The 20,551-nt window shown below is 41.8% G+C and overlaps 1 protein-coding gene across 1 annotated transcript in view; it reads right to left on the bottom strand.

Moving 5' to 3' along the window:
• Positions 1 to 20,343, bottom strand: part of gabrr2a (gamma-aminobutyric acid type A receptor subunit rho2a) — a 37,807-nt gene extending 17,464 nt beyond the window's left edge. The window contains 4 exon segments of the mRNA XM_070919963.1: positions 1,448 to 1,515; positions 17,063 to 17,169; positions 20,166 to 20,292; positions 20,295 to 20,343. Coding sequence (XP_070776064.1) covers positions 1,448 to 1,515; positions 17,063 to 17,169; positions 20,166 to 20,292; positions 20,295 to 20,343 — 351 coding nt within the window.
• Between the last annotated feature and the right edge of the window lie 208 nt (positions 20,344 to 20,551).

The following is a 20,551-nucleotide window of genomic DNA, read 5'->3' as shown; positions in this document are numbered from 1 at the left end:
ACTTCCTCTCTCCTTGCACAACCTGCACAGAGTTGTATAATTAGTCTCAAAACCCACGCACATAAAAAAACAGGTGTGTGCACGTGATACGAGCACACGAGTGGAAAAAGCATCCTTGCGAGGGAGTGTTTTTTTTTTTTTTGCTCCGGGTGTACAAATGTGGTACCCGTGAACATGGGGCCCGCTCATCAAGGTGACTTTTGAGACTGTGGAGGCGGGGGATGCAATATTCACGTCCGACACCTCGGGTCTCCAGCCAGTCTCTGATGTGTTTTTTTTCAAGTCCTGAGCTGTGACTGGGCTAGCGCGTCACTTGTGATTGGATGCTAGCGCCGCTGGCTTTTCCCCCGTAGAATATTCCTCAAGTCCTTCAAGCAACACTGGTGACATTACTGTTGCTGACGATACTGTAATAATAATACAAATATAAATATATTTTTAAATCCTTCTAATATCTATAGAGGGGATGCAACTCCATTTAACCCCTTGTTCATATTGCTTCTCAGCAAATCATGTGTTCATATATTATAGTCTAGACCTGCTCTATATGTAAAATGTCATGAGATGACTTTTGTTGTGTGGCGCTATACATGAATAAAATTGAAATTGAATAGCCACAACTTTATTCAGTGAACACTGAGAAAAGCAAAGGGTTAGAGACATGTATAACATAACAAAATAGGCAAAATTATTCCAAATGAAAGCATTATTTTATCAAGGGACCCTCAGAAGTATTAGCGTCAGTGTGGCCAATGAACCGATCAGATCCTCTCAATGTTGTAATAAAGACCGGCTACAACACAGTAGGTTACGAGCGAGGGAGCGCCTCGAAGCTGCGCTCACAGCTGGCATCCAATCACAAGGGCACGTGGCCAGTCAATAGAAAATAGATTTGAAGTGTAAAAAAAAAAAGAACAAAAAAAAGAAAAGCTTCCGAAAATGTTAGATTTCATTTTATACTATTTTATATTATATGTTCTATGATTCTATTTCTATATAAAGGCTTTTATGCAAGTTCATTTTAACTAACTAATATGTGCATGTAGGTATGAATATGTATGTGTATAGTGTATGTATATGAATATGTATGGTATGCGTTTCATATATACTGTAGAAATGAAGTTTGTAGAAATCTTTTTTTGATATTTCATAAGTCTCCTTTCCTCATTTTGTTCTTGCTATTTTTTTGAGTTGTGTTTGCCTTTTTCGAAAAGCACATTGTTACATGAATACACTTAATTATCATCATTATATAATTACAAAACAAAATACAATTTCACCCTCCTCCATCCTGTTTCTACACATTACTACGACACATTATTACGACACAATATATTTCCCCCCAATATGCAGCAATAAACCTAGTTCCATTTTTACCTGTATCTCAAATGGTGACATGCACCGTCTGTAATAATCTGTCCCATTGCACGCAGGTGTTTGTTCTTACCATATCAACCTCGGAGATGCTGTCCAAGCTCTCCACCTGAACGTCCACTCCGACAGGGATTGCGGGACCTGCCAAACAAAAGTGTATCATGAGCAAACAGATGCAGAAGTACACCGTTATTTAACAAGCAGGCAACGCTGCCAAGCTGATTTATGAGGGAACTATCTGAATTTTACCAGTTGGCTGGCTTCCTCTGCTCAGATTCAGAGTGTGTTTTAGACACACAGTTTCCTTCTACTGTGACTTGACTGCAGCTAACAGGTGGACTACACGTAAGTCTACCAGATACCAGAGTTGCACTTTTGTATCGTCCATACTTCAATCTTCTAAAAAACCTAAAAATCCTTCCCTGAGTCCACTTCCCTTCTGTATCTTCATCTCCTAATTTATGATTTTGCAATAATAATAATAATGCACAGTGACAAATTCTTGATTTGTTTAAAGATTCATAGAACAACCATCAGTTTATACGCTACCTTAGGGATAACGGCCATGGTACACTATAAACAGCAGTGCGTACATGTCCTTTTAATGTGCTGCAAATGATACCGAACAGTTAACAGTGTATGTGGGAGATTTAAATTGTAAGCAGAAAATAATAAAATAGAGGATCAAATCACCAATGTCCTGATTCTGGAACAAGTTCAGAGCTAACGCTTGGAGCCACATCACTACTTCACCCAAATCACTTATTGCCTTCTATTGTTCCTCCAGCCATTTTTGGTGCCGGTGTCCGACACGTTCTACTTTTCCAAGCTTTAGCGATGCAAAGTCTCTGCATCTCGTATCATTCCCACACAAAACATCCAAATCTGTTGATATTATGCTACAGCGTTGACAGGGTGAGGCGATTACGTGCGAAAACCCAAACCTTAGGGCCTATCATTCGGGGAACGTCCTGAATGTTTCAATCAGGTTGTGAGCTGATTCGTTTTTCTATTTCGTTGCCCTTACTAGCAGCAGCTCCTAAGGATGGTGATGTCTGTCCGTGCGTCTAAGACTTTGGTCCAGAACAAGAAAGCTCCACAACCGCAGGTGAGGCTGTCATGAAATTTGCTGCATATTCAAGGTTTCCAGGGGATTATTTTTCACGTTTTGACCTTCTTTCCGGTGGTTAAAATGACCCCTTGACCAACACGTTGGTGCGCGGTATCACAACAACTGGAATTGGAATATAATATGGAATATAAAACTCATACATATATATATAAGACATATATAACTAGCAGTAGCAGTAGAGTAGTATAAATAGCATGAATCTAAATACAGATAGTTTTGTCAAATAAAGAGATACAGATACAGACAATAGCTTTGTGTTACACTTCTGATGCCTTCAGTACATTAAATGGACAAACAAAGAAGGTGATTTGTTTCCCAACACTCAACAAAGAGTCAGTACTAGTAAGCTACTACACCCTAAGTGAATTTCTCCCATGTCGCATATTGATGTGAGCTTTGGGGACCCAAATACAGGGAGTGAGACTTACATTTAAAAAAAAAAAAAAAAAAAAAAAAGCACTGGTGACACCAATTTTAATTTAGTTCCATGTGAACTCATGGTGACATTTGGCCCATTTTCTCAGTGTGATTTAACTTGCGTGGAATGCAGGAATTGGCAGCTGTCTCACTTAAGCGGTGTATGAATGAGGGATCACAACACATTACACAAGTCTGCAGGAAATGGAACAAGTGACCCAAAGACAGATCTGAACTCTCCTGATGGGTTATTTTAGCGGAAAAGAGGAAATTCGGGGCAACACCTGCAAAGATTTGAGATGTCATTCGATGCGTGGTCATGTTTGTACATGTTCAAACCAAGTTAGGGTTAAATGAACTGCCTCATGCCTCATGCAACTGGATTCTTGTAAATGTTTAATATCTCTATCATGACCTCTGACCTCTACATAAAGATAACAGCATTACATGTGACCCTCTCATATATCACCATTTGACATGCACACACTGCATAGATGGAGATAGAGTGGAGGGAAGATTTACCAGCGATTTGAACCACTTTGCATCACTTATCTATACAGTCTGTAATCCAAAGAGATTAGCAGAGACACTAAATGCTAGATTAGAGCCACCAAAGCTCTTCAGATGAGGGGCTGTGGAGGGATCTCTGTGTTTGGGATTATTCTTCACTTATACTGGAACAATGACATCAAGTGTGTTGCACTTGTTGTCACATTAGACATCAATGGTCTTCTGTTCTCACAGTAACCTCGCCAACCAATGTTTCAACTGATTCAATATGAACCCATTCATTCAGGGAGCTCAGAGCAGGACGATGGCCTGGATTTTCTAAGTGCCTCTGATCTGAGATACAAACTACAAAAAGAAACTTCTTCCTGACTGAGGAGACAGTGAAAGACCGCCGTGCTCTTAGGTCTAAGAACTATGACTCTAAGTCCTCACTTTTGAAAACTTCCCGAGTTTTGAAAGTAAAAGCTCAGTCAGTCAGAGTCAGGTGGGGGGTATGCGAGGGCCGTTTTTTATTTTTTTAGGCAAAATAGACAGTGGCCTGGGGCGCCGCCAGCTGGAGGGAAAACATTTCATTTCAAAACATCCAGTCCACCTTCAGATGTCTTGTCACACTAACGTCCAACGTGCGCATTTTCCAAAAAAATAAACCCACGGCACACTACACCCGACGCTGAAAGGAGTCTGTATAGGCAGTCCCATAAATAAAAACTTCTGGTGCCTGCTTATTTTGTGACCTACGTCCTTCATTTCACTGCCCATGTATGTAACGAGGCGTTTACTTGTGTTCCACGCGAACATCATATTATTTGATCAAAACTGGGTCTCATGAACGTGACGCGGTGCGGATATTTGCGCTGCGTTGCACCCTCAACGCGAGCAGTAAATCAATTTTAAACAATCTACACCTTGAAAATAGAATGAAAGGAAGGATGTCCAGCCGATCTACAGGCTCGAGATTGGGCCAACCCAGGCGTTTTTGATTCATATAACCTAGTTATTGGCCATAAATCCGGTTGAAATTACAGCTGTCAGAAATGACCACTTCTGCTGGAAGCAAGTGAGCCATGCAAAACAGTGATATTTTGCAGATGAACCACTCCTCTAAAGTACCGCCGTAGGGTGAGTCTGTCTAAATCCTGTCCAAACATCCATGTCACAACACCCTCTATGGATATTATGCAAAATCCTATAGGACATGATGCAAACTATTATTGGACACCATCAAAGGAAAAGCTGTCACACAGGTTATATTTTCTTAATGCAGAATTATCAGCTGTCACACACACCATGTTTGCTTTACTTCATTTGTATGCTGTGCATACTGAAAGCTGTGCAACGCAAAATTGAAAAATTGAAATAAATATTAGCTCATAAAATATTTACAAATGAAAAGTCAAGATACTGAAAATAACGCATAAATATTAGACTGGGATGTCCGGGATGTGGATGAGCCTTCAGGATCAGTAAGCTGAGAATGTTCCAATCATCACAGAATATGAATAACCGTGTTCCTTATGTTCCATATCATATCCTGAATGTGTGTTAAAAACAAACACTAGTCATAACAGGAACTGCCGTTCAAGTGTTTTTGATGACATGACGAGGAGGTTGAGTTGAAGTGATGTCAATCTGAATTCTAAAATATTATTAAATCATTTGGGAAAAGATCAATCAAAATGGCTGGAAACAGCCCTGGGGATGCATTCAGTGCTTTTTTTTTCCAGGCACCAGGCTATAATTAGTTGGATTACCAATTGCACATGTTTTACCAATTACATCTGCATCAAGCTGAAGTCGGTTTAAATTTCAATATTGATTATCCCATGCTGACTGTGATGGCTTTTTCTATACCTGTGAGGCTGGACTGTGAGAGTCACCGGGCCTCGCGCACTGAGGCAGGTTCTACATCACAAACAAATAAAGAAACAGGAAATGAGAACTTCAAATGACTGCTTTTTTTGCTCTGATTGCCAACCAGTTGCCAACCTCTTGTTGGACATTACTGAAAGTGGTGACAGCGTGTTCTGTGGATTATCCAGAATAACAGGGATGCAGAGCCTAGAAAACCCCCCCCCCCAAAAAAACAAGCTGCTGTCAAGGTTTTCAAATGTCTCTTTGTAATGCTGTGAGCATAACAAAATGAATTCCATTCACATGCAGCTGTATTAGTGTTTGTGGAGGCTCAAATCTCAGGGACAGATGCGTAAAATTCTGGTCGAATAAAAAACCAAAACTATCAGCACAGATATGGAGGACCGAAACTGCTAAAATCAAAAATAAATAAATAAGCGATTCACTTAACGCTCCATTAAATCCATCGCTTCATCATTATGCAAATGAGGGGGCTGTCATCCAAAGTGTGTCATGGGGTCAACTTTTTGCAGTTTTGCCCTTTTCTTTCTTTATTGTGGGAAGTCTTTTCCCGGCTTCTGCTGCACAGAGGAGCTGACAGCATACTGAGCATACTGACAGTTTACATTTCACTTCACTGAAAGTCATGAGCTACATCAAATGCTTCTGAAAGCAGATGTACATACCTCAACAGAGCATCAGCATATAGTGACGAATACGATGAATTATTTGAAAGCAAATTGAGACTTTTGCTTCTTGTCAATTAAATAAGAAACAAGCGTCCAAAGGCTTACGACGTGCCTGGACCCCGATCGCTGCCGCCTGCAGATATATTTAATATTATTTTTGGTGCACTTAATGGCATATTAACTTACTGAGTCATCTATTTTTTTTCATTTTTGATTTAGGCAGTTTTGGCCCCCCACACTAAGAGAGATACCACTTGAGGGAAGAGATTTTCTCATTTTGTTTGTTCTAATTCTAATTTTTTTCTGTTTGTTTCTCATGTGTCACTGAGAATCTCTTCTGACTGGTGATTCCTCTGAGTGCTGTGACATACAGTAATGTGGATCCAGTCAATGACTCAGACGTTCAGAGATTCCAGAGCCTGAAATTGTATTCAAACAGATGTCCAACAAACAGGGTTGTATTTTTACAGTATACCTGTAGCTCTCCTAAACAAGTATAGTATATTGAATATGTTTTGTTTTGTATTTCATTGCTGGAATTATGTTTGAGTCATTTTATGCATTTGGAATGACGTAAAATGGCCAAAAAAAAAGGCCAACTAAAGCATATTGCAGCATTTCTGATTCATTACTGTGAGATAGAAGTTCCCCTTCTTTTTGTTGTAATGGAATCTTGGTTTATGCTAAATAAATAAAACTACTTCAAAGACAATAGTGACACATATTGTTATGTACTGCTATCATGAAAACTTAAATTTTCATGGGAAACGAGCTAGAATCAGGACACAAATCAAATTCATGTATGCAAAAACCCAGTTTGCAAATTCCTTTTCAAAATTTAAGTTGCACATTGTCAAATTGAAAATGAAACGTCTGTGGCTGTTTTACACTTTGGAGTACACTGAATATGTACTCTCAATGTCAATTCCTGTTTTCCATATACATCATGTGCACAAATTAAATTTCGACATGGTCGAATTATATCATTTTAATATTGGCAGCCGCACATAACAAATGCATAGTTGCTGGGCAATAAAGCACACAATAATACAGCTAACAGAAGATTACAACAGACATACAGAACACACTGTAGGCATCAAAATCAGCTGAAGGAGCTGAAGAGCTGGAAAACAATGTTGAACAAGTTTCTTTGTGTAAATATGTCTCAGCGTCCCATATTGATGACCGGCATCCCAACACGTCGTGCTGCATTCAAGTTATTTCAGGGGGTTAATCTACCATAGATCCAAAGATGAGGCTGGCAGATCGGAATAAACTGACACTGTAGCAGATGGCGGCAAACAGTAAGAATGAAGAATGGAAGATTCATTTTTCTTGTAATATACAAACAGAAACTTGATTTATTACTTGTATGTCAAATTCTCAAGAGGGCGGTAACGATTAATGACAGGTTGCGTTTCACTTGCTATACAGAGTGTAGTAGTGTTTTTCCTGAAGAAAAGGAAATTAAACTGCCAGACTTTTGAATGGTATTCTGAACAGGGGTTACAATTTGTTGACGTTACTAAAATAAATGTACTAACTGATGCCTGTTTGCCTTCTTATTGGGCTGTTCTCACAAACACAGCTGATGTATTTCTCCAAATCTTTGGTTTTGTGTTGTTGTTTTTGTTGTACCAATGCGTATCCATAAAAGCGTTTGTTCAAGACTCATAAATGCTACAAGCACAGGAGCTTTGGACTGTCAGGATTTTCAGCAGGGAATGCTGGCGGGGAGCGTTGCAGGATGGGCACCAGAATTGGAGCCGGGCGAGCGGGCAACTTGACCGGGCTCAACAGCCTCCCAGTGTGCCAGGAGCCAAACCCAGCAAGAAAACGACCTCGGCCGATCAACTGTCAACCACACAGTTATTGTTGGATTCATTTGTAAGTAAATGGTAAATGGTAAATGATCTCACATATATAGCGCCTTTCAACCTTCACGGTTCCCAAAGCGCTTTACAGCTAAGTCTAATTCACCCATAACCCATAAGTACACATCATCCATCGTGTTGATAAGTCTGCAAGTATGTGGAAGAAATTTAACTTGGACCATTATTTAATAACTTTTGAATTCCTATTACGGGACTACACGCCATTAGGCAAAAATTCCTACACCAGATGTCTATCTGATAGTGCTGTCGCTAAATTTCATCATTAATAGAAGAGAACAAGAACAACCCCAGGTTTTCAGCAGGGAATGCTGGCGGGGAGCGTTGCAGGATGGGCACCAGAATTGGAGCCGGGCGAGCGGGCAACTTGACCGGGCTCAACAGCCTCCCAGTGTGCCAGGAGCCAAACCCAGCAAGAAAACGACCTCGGCCAATCAACTGTCAACCACACAGTTATTGTTGGATTAATTTGTAAGTAAATGGTAAATGGTAAATGATCTCACATATATAGCGCCTTTCAACCTTCACGGTTCCCAAAGCGCTTTACAGCTAAGTCTCATTCACCCATAACCCATAAGAACACATCATCCATCGTGTTGATAAGTCTGCAAGTATGTGGAAGAAATTTAACTTGGACCATTATTTAATAACTTTTGAATTCCTATTACGGGACTACACGCCATTAGGCAAAAATTCCTACACCAGATGTCTATCTGATAGTGCTGTCGCTAAATTTCATCATTAATAGAAGAGAACAAGAACAACCCCAGGTTTCTCTTCAGCACTGTAGCCAGGCTGACAGAGAGTCACAGCTCTATTGAGCCGTGTATTCCTATAACCCTCAGCAGTAATGATTTCATGAGCTTCTTTAATGATACAATTCTAACTATTAGAGACAGAATTGACCACCTCCTGTCTTCAGGTGGTACCTTACCTTCAAACACGGAACTCTCAGAAACAACTGTAAAACCTGACGTATATTTAGATTGCTTTTCTCCCATTGACTCACCAAATAACTAAAACCATTTCTTCATCTAAGCCATCAACTTGTCTCTTCGACCCCATCCCAACCTGGCTGCTTGAAGAGGTTTTACCTTTAGTCAGCACTTTACTCACTTTACTACACATTATCAATCTGTCTTTATTAACAGGCTACGTACCACAGTCCTTTAAAGCAGCTGTAATTAAACCTCTTCTTAAAAAACCCACTCTTGAGGTTTTAGCCAACTATAGACCCATATCTAACCCTCCCTTTCTCTCCAAGATTCTTGACAAAGCAGTCACCAACCAGCTGTGTGTGTGACTTTCTACATAACAATAAGTTGTTTGAGGACTTTCAGTCAGGTTTTTAATTGGCATTAAAGGAACCGCACTAAGCTGGTTTAAGTCCTATTTATCAGATTGATCTCAGTTTGTACATGTTAACGATGAATCCTCTATGTACGCCAAAGTCAGTCATGGAGTTCCACAAGGTTCTGTGCTTGGACCAATACTATTCACCTTATATATGCTTCCTTTAGCCAATATTATTAGGAGACATAACTTTAAACTTTCATTGTTATGCAGATGATACACAATTTCTGTTATCTATCAAACCAGATGAAACCAATCAGTTAGCTAAACTTCAAGCATGCCTTAAGGACATAAAAACCTGGATGACCTGCATCTGCATTTTCTCAGTTTTTAATTGATTTGGATGTTTAGTTATTAAAAGGACCTGTCAATCAATTTCAGAGTAGGAATAGCAGGTTCCCGAGTAAAACCCAACATATGGTGGTCTTTCTGGTTCTGTTTATTTTCAGAACATTTCTCTGACATTTGTCTTGCGTTATAAAGTTGATATGGCCAATGTTCCCTATTTACACATCCAGCAACATTATCATTCATGGAGTTGTGTTTTTTGCGTCACCTGAAGTCCAATATTACGTAGCACTGGTTTGGTCTCTATCAACTCCTGAGAAAAACGATTTGACTCTTTAACTGCTATAAATGCTCCACTAAGTTCACCAGCTGGTCTCCAATGTTGTCTGTCTGCGCTAAAAGAGTATTTAACTCAGATAATTCAGTCTGGGTGTTATTCTAATATGTTATTCTAAGTTTTATCCATTATGAATATTGGTCATGATCATATTTTACTCCCCACCTACTTTGTACGAGTTCTCCGGGCGAGAACGATCAATCAAATTTTCAATAACAGAAATCATCTCAAACCAAATAAATGTAATGTCCCTTTAGTACAGAATTTCAAAGTACCTTCACCAACACTGAATGCACTTTTACAGACAGTTTTGGACCTCTCCTCATTTCTGTGTCTGTTCTTCAGATGGGACAAAGTGTCATTTGCGGGGTAACAGCTGTCTGATGGCGTAACAGATTGGTGCCCGTGCTAATCTAAGCTGTAAACAGGAGGACCCGCCTGCGGCTTAATCTGCTCATGACTGCTGGAGTGGGGCCTGCCATGAAAGCTAAGCAGAGTTAGGCTAGGCTAACACCGCGGGCCAGCTAGATTTCACTGGGCGAAAGCTAGCGGGTAAAGCTATACTCTAGTCACCTCAAATTAAGCCGACATCTCCAGATGGTATCTGGGTGCTACTGACCCATCCATCAGTGAGCACTGCTTAAAGCTTTAGCTGTAAAAAAAAAAAAAAAAAAAAAGGAAACAAAGACTGTGGTGATTATTATGATGTCCCCTCACAGATGACACACAGGTCACTTTGGTGCTCGGGGATAAAGCGAATGACAAGTTTCTGTTGTTCATGACATTTAATAAGCCAATATAAAAACCATTTGACTGTGCACACGTTTAAAAAGAGTGACAGCATTTAATTTGGCTTGAAATAATAAAGCAGCGATGAGCCTAAATCAATGGATTACTGCAGTTTCCTTTGATGTATCAGGCTCGATAGGATCTTCTAATTGAATTTCCACAGTTCTGACATCAAACTATGGCAGCAGCAGCAGTCACAGCTGCAAATGTTTGGTGGGTGGGGAGGGGGGTTATAGTATGAGTTTTTAAGAGCCTCTAAAATATAAAATAACATATAAAAATTGTTATGGCACAAAAAGTGTATTTCAGTGATGCATCACTGGCCCTTTAACCTTTTCGCCAAGACCAACAGATTAGAAAGTGCTCACTGGCAACGCTCCCAGAATGAGGAGGTGCAGCAGGGAGGCACAGGAAAAGACCCAGGGCTCTGTTGACATTCACTGGATAAATAAATACCAAAATAGTACTTAATTTTTCTGTGGCAGTTGTACCTTTTTTTTTTTTTAAAAGCCAGTATTCCTCAAGGTCCGGTTTGTTTGCCAGTTATCATCATAATACAGCTCCACTTTCCTTTGGCCTTCAGTGATATGAGTTTACGGCTAAATGGATAAAAAGACGACTCAAGAGAACGTCGATGGATAAGGTAGAAAACAACACTTCCACTAGCTTCTGTAACTAAATACAACCTCTCACAGAGGCTTTCTTTCATTGACCATCCTGATAAAATTAATGTTCCTGGAGTTACTATGTCTGAACTTGCAGCGGGTCAATCCTGGACTCACGTCTCCTGGTGAGTTGGTGACATTTAACCCGTGATGGCCTATGGCTTGTGGGAAAGGTTTTTTTTTCTTTTTTCAATCTACCATTTACCTTACTAAGAAGGTTAGGTTTTGATGACTGCCCACCTAGAGTCTGGTTCTGCTGGAGGTTCCCGCCTCTTAAAAGGAAGTTGTTAACATTGCTACTGTCTCCATAGTGCTTGCTCATGGTGGGAACTGTTGGGTCTTTGTAATAATATTAAAACGAGTCCAGTCTAGACCTGCTCTAATATGGTATAATGGGGATGCTAAAGAAAAGGTAAGAAAGTCATCCAAAAGATGACTTATCCTACTATAGACTATGGAAATTCGTGGTACACTTTATGGGCATCTAGGCATTACGTTTTAGATAGCGTGCCTTGAACCAAATTGTTGGTCAATGGAAAACTGTGACCCAATGATGGTGGTAGCTGTAAGGACAGGGGGCTACCAAAATAAGTCTTTTCTTCAGGGGACCATGAATCTCTCCTTTTGATTTAAGTATAACCCACAATCAAAGACAATATATGAAAAATGGTCAAAATCAATCCAACAGAGGCTGAGGTATCCTGATATTTAGTCACTAGTATGGGTCAAATCCCCAAAACACTTGATCCAGCAATTCCCTTAACGCAACCAATAGCATATTTTCATTAGGCACTCCATTAACCCTAACCCCAACCCTAACCCCAACCCTAACCCTACACAACCATTAGGCATTTGGTTTGGGTTTCAAAACTCACACCCCCAGTTTGTAACACAAGCTAATGTCTGGATTACTTCTGTTGTGATTTGGAATCGAATTGGAACAGAGCCCAGAGGTTCCGGTTTTACTTTGGCTCTCTATGAGGATTGAGTTACAGAAGCTAGTGGAACAGCTGCTAGCCCTGAGGTGTCATCCGGACTCTGTCTCTCTATGGCAGACAAGTTACCTATTTACACATCCAGCAGACACGAAGCAACATTACTGAAGCATTCAACTGTTTCTCTCCATGCAGTGAATATAAGTCTCACATTCGCTCTTGTTTTGGCTCTGGTTACATTTACATTATGTAACTCTTGGGTCTTTAGCTACTAATGTTCACCGCCTAATCACAATTTGTCTGCTGTTTGACACTGGGCGGATAGTTCACAGTAGGTTTATCAGGGCTAAAAGGGCTGCTGAAAATAAGGTCAATGAGAGTGGAGTTGTGGGTGGTGACACCTACACAATGAGCTAAAAGAAGCTAAAAAGCTTTGTAGAGCTCAGCAGAACTGTAGAGTTGGTGATGATTCTCTGTATGTTTGTCACTACAAGTGACTCTTCTCACATCACACTCGTTTACGCTCAACAAGGGGCGATCCGTTGCAGTATTCTCCGAAACGCCAGGGGGCTTAAAACTAGTGGAAGATGGTCATAAACAAACATGGCTGCACTCTGCGCTAGAGCTTGTTGTCGCTGAGGAAGAATGGATCAGTTTTTATCTATTAAATGTGGTGGCAGTCTCCCTCTCCATGAGTCCAGAATCACGTGGCTGTCCCCTGTGGTCTCTCATGGAAGGGGTCGTGGAGGTGCTTAAAATGACGTACCGGCTCGGGCCAGTCCAGTTTCACAGGTGTCCATGTTGACATGTCGCATGGCACACGTCGCCTAGTTACAAAAACTCAGAGGCGCACGACCACTCGCCGCGACAGATTGCGGAGCCTTCGGCATGGCACGATGACGCCATTTTTGGCGCAAGGACCCTCGCGCCAGAGACTCTATGGCGACCATAAATCCAGCTTTAGGGCCCTATTTTCATGGTGGCGCAACGACCAGTGCAAGCAGTGCTCTGACAGTTTGGTATTTTCCTAACCTAGAAATTTTGTTTCTGGAGCAAAGTCACCCCGTTGCAACTTTAACTATTGATGACTACAGCTTGTAGGCAAATGAAAGAAGTTACTCATGAGAAGGTTTAAACAGTTCAAGGGTTCTATACATTCTGTTCTTGGATTTTTCTCCTCGACCTGAGACAGATCTGCTTTCACTGAATACATCAGAGTGCCTTCAGTAGCTGGGCGGAGGATATATTAAAGTAATAGGCCACATGAAGCAACCCCACCTCTGACTTTGTGACCTCCGGTAAATCCGCAACACTGCTAAGCCACATTTTCTGAAAAGCACACAGTGGCTTTGGTGTGCAGTTAACAGATCATAACATGACTCGCTCCATGCCCATACATCAAATGATCTGGCCGATGGGCTTTCTCTCTCTTTCCCCTCAATGTGGATTAACAACAAGCTTAATGTGTTATTTTACAGAGGATCAAGAGCAATAATACACCCCACACGTTAGCCACCCCCACCCTCCCCCATGTCCACTGAAACTGACATGTTGCATCTGAATTTGATACAGATCTTTGTTGAATGTGTATGCGTAAAATCATGCACATATGTAAGACTTTCATATATAATAATAATAATACTATGTATGTACTCATCAGCACAACTGGTGGTGAGATCAGGGGTTATTTCGGCTTGAGCTTGTGTTACAAACTGGGGGTGTGAGGTTGGGGTTAGGGTTAATGGAGTGCCTAATAAAAATATGCTATTGGTTGCGTTAAGGGAATTGCTGGATCAAGCGTTTTGGGGATTTGACCCATACTAGTGACTAAATATCAGGATATCTCAGCCTCTGTTGGATTGATTTTGACCATTTTTCATATATTGCCTTTGATTGTGGGTTATACTTAAATCAAAAGGAGAGATTCATGGTCCCCTGAAGAAAAGACTTATTTTGGTAGCCCCCTGTCCTTACAGCTACCACCATCATTGGGTCACAGTTTTCCATTGACCCACAATTTGGTTCAAGGCAGGCTATCTAAAACGTAATGCCTAGATGTCTATAAAGTGTAGTAGGATAAGTCATCGTTTTGGATGACTTTCTTACCTTTTCTTAAGCATCCCCATATACCATCATCATATTTCCCACTTTAAAAAAGGTAGTTTGCTTAATTAAACCTCCTTAAATGCTCCCTGGAATTTAATGAGGCATTGTTTCAACCCTCAAGGTCTTTGTCAGGGTAACCTTGACGGCCGAAACGTTGCCTTATTAAAGTCTTGGGAGCTTGCAATATCTAATGTACTACTTTCTGAACACATTCATGCTGCCATGGGGATGGGGATGGGTGCTTGGGGCAGGCAAGCCACAGGATCCTTAACCCGAGGCCAAGTGACCGGAGTGCAGGCTGGTCGCTAGCAGGCCGTGGTGCAGGCTGAAGGTTAGCAGACGACTGGTCTGCCCAGCCAGGTCGCAATTTCTCCAACCAAGGCACTGAGGACACTCATTTTGGAATTTTGGAATGCAGCGACATTGCTGAAGATAAATCCAACTGGGCAAAAAGCACAAGCCAGCAAACAGGTTGTAAACAAACCCCCAGGTCAAATTTATTTGGAAGAGAAAACAAAGTCAAACATTGAAAATATTTCCCAAGCCTGCATTCAATATTTTCAGCCTTTTTTTTTTCATTCTGATGCAGCTAAGCCAGTAGCTTACTGATCTGTTTTGGTGGAAAAACCATGTTAAAGTATTATTCGATTTTTTTTTTTTTTTAATGGTTTAAACACATCTGGAGGGGCATTCCTCTGTAGGGAATCAGGGTGGAGTATGAGACTCTATACTAATGCGACTGGAGCCGTGTATCCTCTGATGGGACTTTGTGCCAGCACCCGGGTTATTTTTAGTTCCATTTCCACTGTGACCTCCTGCTACACGCTCTGCCTTTTGCAGAAAGCAACAATTGCTCAACGGGGGTGGGGGTGGGGGTTAACAGCGGTTTCATCTCCTGCTCTCAACAAGGTACAACTTCACAGGAAGAAGAGTCAGAGACAGATTTGTTCCTTTCCCGCCCTATTTCAGAGCAGAGATGTGGGTGTACAGCATCTCAGTATCCAAATATCTTTATGAAAGCTGGATCGAGTTTTTGAACAGATCCTACAGAGTTTCATTTGATTGCTCCAAAGAGATACAAGAGGAACACACTTCTAAGCACATCAACAAAGACCGAGCTTTGAACGACTCTCTGAAGTATTTCAATGAAAAAAAGCACACCACTATCTTTAGATTTAATCCCTGCCTTGGAAAGATATTAAGGCATGGAGTTTGAACACAAGTGTATGAAACTACGGTCTTTAGATAGCGTCTCTTAATAACCCCACGGGTGACAACTTCTTAATGCTTGAGCGTCTGCTGCACTGAGAAACATTCCTCTTAAAAACCCAGAACAGGAGATTAGTGACAATGTCAACCTGTCTGTGGACTGCGGTAACAACCTGGTGACGAGCGGGATTAACGCGGAGGGCGTAGGTCTAGAGATGCTTCGCGCTTCGAGACGATTCCCAAGAGAGGGATGGTTACTTTAAATTGGTGTAACATCAAAGAGCCCTACATATCAGAGGCTCTGGACACCAAAGACCAATCAATTAGGAGACATGAGAACAGACGGAAGTGCTGACACGACTTGGTTTTTCAAGCTTGAGGGAGGACAGGTAAACCAAATACTTCCCCTCTTTCCTCCATCCCTGTCTTCGCACACAGGCCACTGTCGCAACCCGACAACAGGATTAAAGGAGCACTCCACCAACATGAAAGTCTGTTTACTTGACATGAACCCTGATGAAGTCATAATGATGTAATCCAGGGCTATTGGCTTGCGCTACACATTTAATGCAGAAGATGTGTGTTACAAAATGGGGCGTGGAGTTTGAAAGACGGGGATATCGACAAGGCAGGGAGGGTCTAATGATAGATCCCATTGAGGTGCATTATGGGAAATGAGCACTGGCTCCAGGGACTAAAAGTCAGGAACTTTATGAAACTGCATTATGGAGTCTATTAAAGCCTGACTGATACTGATACTAATATTGATATTTGAGAGCTACAAAAATGTATTGAAAAAAAATCTATACGTATTGACTGATTGCAACCAATATATGTGGTGAGAGGGACATTTCCACACTGTAGAATGTCAGCGCTCTCTGGTGTACAAACTATGTGGTGGAGACACTGTTTCTAAACGACCTCTAAAAGACACACCTTTGGCATTTTTCATAATTTCAGCTGATATATCAAAGACAAATACATCAGTCCAGCTGTTTTGTTGGGTACATGTTAGGAAAATGTCTACTGCTATGCTAACACTTGCATTTTACAAGATTTGTTGTGTAATGAAATGAAAATAAAATGAGTTGGGTTTTTTTTTCCCAGGGTGTCAAACTGTTTCATAGGCAGATCAAAACTTCATATGTCCTGCTGCTTGGATCTCATGTTCAAGTCGGAGCTGCAGGTTTTGAGCACAAATAACCATTGAAATTTCAGTAATTCTGCTTCTCTAACAAAAGCTGACGAATGATGGGACTCTGACAATGACACACATCAGCCAGAAGAAGTTTGCTGTATCAACATTTTGATACAGTTACATCATCCACTGCTAGCTTTTTCTGGAGCTTTTTGCCCACATTTCATAAGTGTTGTCTTGCTCTTAAGTGTATAGAGCAAGACAACGAGGCAACTAAGCGGATGAAATGTGGCTGAAAGCGCTCGGGGGGAAAAAAAACAGTAAGTGCACCTTGATTTTTATGTCCGTGTACAAGAGTAAAAATAAAGCTAGCCTACCTCCAAACGCCGGCCTCATGGTGAAGTCGTGGTCGTCTACTTTGAGCAGATGCTCCGTCTTCATTTTGCGAGACTTGGTCACATCAGGAGGCTTTTTTGCCAAGGAGCTGAGGGAAGATGACATTCACCGTCAAGAGGATAGTCGGCTAAAAGATTTGGGGTTTAGCAACACTGCGGAAGACCGATTCATTGACAGCCGAGAACACAACCATTCATCTACGACCTCTTTCGTTTTTTCTCTTACTTACTCTTCTTTTCGTCACGTTTGCGTTCCGACCTTCCAAAAGACCACGCATAAAATGTCAGTAGCTGAAAGCTCACACGGACACTAATCATCCTGATCAAGGTTGTGAATGCAAATATTTGAGAAATGCTCAGAGCGACCCTGTGTTCAAGCAAAGCAGTCGCTCTGACTGCAGACGTGCCACTCCTAAAATCGTGTTTGTGTCCTTGGTTCAATAGAATGTCATGCTGTGGTAATTGTCAGCTGTACAGTGTCGATCTAACAGTGATGGCGGCGGAGCTGTTTAGACCTCATGCTGTGTTAAATCACCACTGAGGATAGACGGACATGACTTGCAGGGGACCTGGCAAAACGATAACAGGCAGATATATATACGTTTTCTCTACAGCAAGCAGAGAAGAAGAGATAAATGTATTGCCCTCGCATCCATTAGGGGTTTTGGTCCATATGTTGGAATGCAGACTCCGAAATTCCTCATTTTTCTTGGGAAACCTCCAAACTTGATCTAAAATAGTGAGAGAATCTCTTGGGGTTATATGGTCAGGGCTCCTCCAGACAGAAGAACTCTGTCTGAGACACAGCTGCATACTCTGCATTTCCAATGCATTCTCGATTGAAACTGGTGCTTTGCGTGCTTGCAGGAATGAGTCCTAAAACCCGGATATTAGTTAGCTTATTTACACTTCCGGTTCCCTCGTCTCGAAGTCAGTGGGTTTTTGGTTAGATGCCTGAAATAAGGTCTGCGGTTAATACAAGCTGAAGAGATTTTCTACGACATAAAATATGTCGGTGAATGAAAAATGAAGCTTTTAAGTGTCTTAAAAAAGGTAACGAGTGGCTAAATGAGGCTACAGAGGTTGTCGCGGACATTAAACGTCTTCATGCCGAACCCGGAAAGTCATCTACTCACTACAGCTGCTTTGTGTTTATACTCTATATCTATCTGTCTATATATCTATATCTATCTATATTCTCTTAAAAGTGAAGCTTAGCGGTGGTGACGTTGAAGTGATGCGACCGTGCTGTAGTTCCTTTATAGCCTAACGTTAGCTTTTTACTTCTGGTGATTCCATTTACGCTTCAGAAATCATAAAAGTGGAGTTCATTAGTGACGATTATCTTGCTGAACAAAACGTGTAAGAATCATAAACTTTTGTTTTGCCACAGAGCTTATTTTCTGCAATAATCCAAAATCCCATGGAACAATCCCATTGGCTTTTTGTTGAGGGAACCAGGGGCGATGCTAACTTTGGAGTTTGCCTCCAAAAACATGTCATCCCTGCAACAACTCTATTCGATCAATGTTTACCAGCTTTCAAGCTGATATCATGCTGTCAGAGTTGTTGTGAGTAGCTTGCACATTACGTTTTATCATGGCTAACACTGTGATTTAAAAGTCCCATGTTGTAGAAAGTGAGATTTCCATGTCTTGTTTGATTATGAAGCAGGTCTGGGTGCTGTATAAATACTGGGAAGGTAACAGTCTACAGAGAAATGCACACAGCCCGTATTCAGAAAGGTTGTGATGTCACAACGATATAGTCACCGCCCTCAGCCACGGCCCCCAGCAGGTCATTGCTCCAATCACAGCACCACCCACCACGTACAGGGACGCTCACCCACCCGCCCAGTCTGTCTGAGTCATTGGAGCGCTCTGCTCAGGAACTACTCTTCAAGTGTTTGGAGGTTGTTCAGTTTGTCTCAAACGGCTCGTTTCAGACGGAGGGGGGAACTGAGGGGCTGCAGAAAGGGCCGGGAGAAGATAAATCAGGACTTTTTATGAACTGTGACTCATGCAAAGCTGCTCTAGTGGAGTCCCAGAATAAAAACATAGAGCTGAAATGAGCATAATATGGGACCTTGAATTCCAACAAGTCCTCCAAAATACATTGGTTGTAACTGCACTCCAGAACGACACACGTTAAGATTTTCTGTAAACGCCTTCCATAACCTTTACAAATCGTAGTTTCACAAAATGATTTCTAATAGTTGGTCGGCTAAGTTTATGGAACTAATGTATGTAACATTTGCAACAACAAATTAGGCAAGGTTGACATGACAGAACTAAACGACAAAATAGGTTGCGAGCCACTGCCTTGTAGAAGGTCTCATATGAGTGGGGGTTTAGTTTCTGATCTAGCGGCCCTATCAGCGCGACACGCATTGCTTTGTCGGTGTCTCCAGCCCAGTGTGTCAAGTGTCCTTCTGAACCCCCCCCCCCGACGAGCAGGTCAGTGTCTTGCAGGCAGCCTTCCCACCTTCACTGGAGTGTGGGTGAGTGTCTGGCAGAGAACGCGCAGAAAAAGCTGTTTTGCATTTGCCAGATCTGAACCTTCCTTGTAGGATTTTATGATCCGCCGCTCCTTCTGTGTGACAGATGAATCAGTACATTTGCTCATGATCGCGTTTTTAAGTGTTTAACACGTACAAACTGTTGCACGGCCTGTCAGCAAAGACATCGCAAAGCCAAAGAGGTGCACCTCGGGCCACACCTCATTTACGCAGCGCACAAAGTTCAGACTTGAACTGCCGCTTTACGGCCGATCTCTTCTTATTTTACCACTAAAATAATACTACATTGCACCGACATATACTCCTTTACATTTTGCAGGTGTGAAGCAGCTGTGACTTGGCTCGGTTTGGCGTGCTTCTTTTGGTAATGGTAGTCTAACGCACCTGAACGCTAAACGTTAAAGAGCGTCCACATTAACCAGCAGTTGCACATTATCTAATGTGCGTGGCAAATCTTGTGATAATGGCAATTCAGTTAAAAAGCGTTTCATTGAATATATCATTCTCTTATTTATTTATTTATTTATTTATTTATTAATTTATCCCCCCACCGTATCTTCCACTTACGTGCCATGCTTCTGGGTCTCCACGGTACCGGTCCATCTCCGCACCCGGTGGCCGTGCTTGCGGCATTCACCGGTAACAACCAGGCATAGGAGTAAAATCAGAGGTTTGGTCATATAAGGCATCTTGGCGGCGCAAATCCACAGGTGAGTCCTTTGAAAGCCCCCTCCAGTCGGTTCATTCCAGCAGGGCTCAGCCGGCAGCGCATGGTTCCCTCAGCAGCGGAGGATGGACGCGTCCTCGGTCATGGCATCGGACTCTCTCTGTCGCGCGAGGCTGCGGGAGAGGAGCGCGCGCGTGTGTGTGATCCTATACACTGTCTGTACTACTTCGTCAGGAGAGAGAGAGAGAGAGAGAGAGGCTGAACATCTGTAGCCCGCATGCTCCAA

The sequence above is a fragment of the Enoplosus armatus genome, chromosome 15, assembly GCF_043641665.1.
Source record: "Enoplosus armatus isolate fEnoArm2 chromosome 15, fEnoArm2.hap1, whole genome shotgun sequence".
Taxonomy (NCBI): Eukaryota; Metazoa; Chordata; class Actinopteri; order Centrarchiformes; family Enoplosidae; genus Enoplosus; species Enoplosus armatus.
This window is presented reverse-complemented; position numbering and strand designations above follow the sequence as displayed.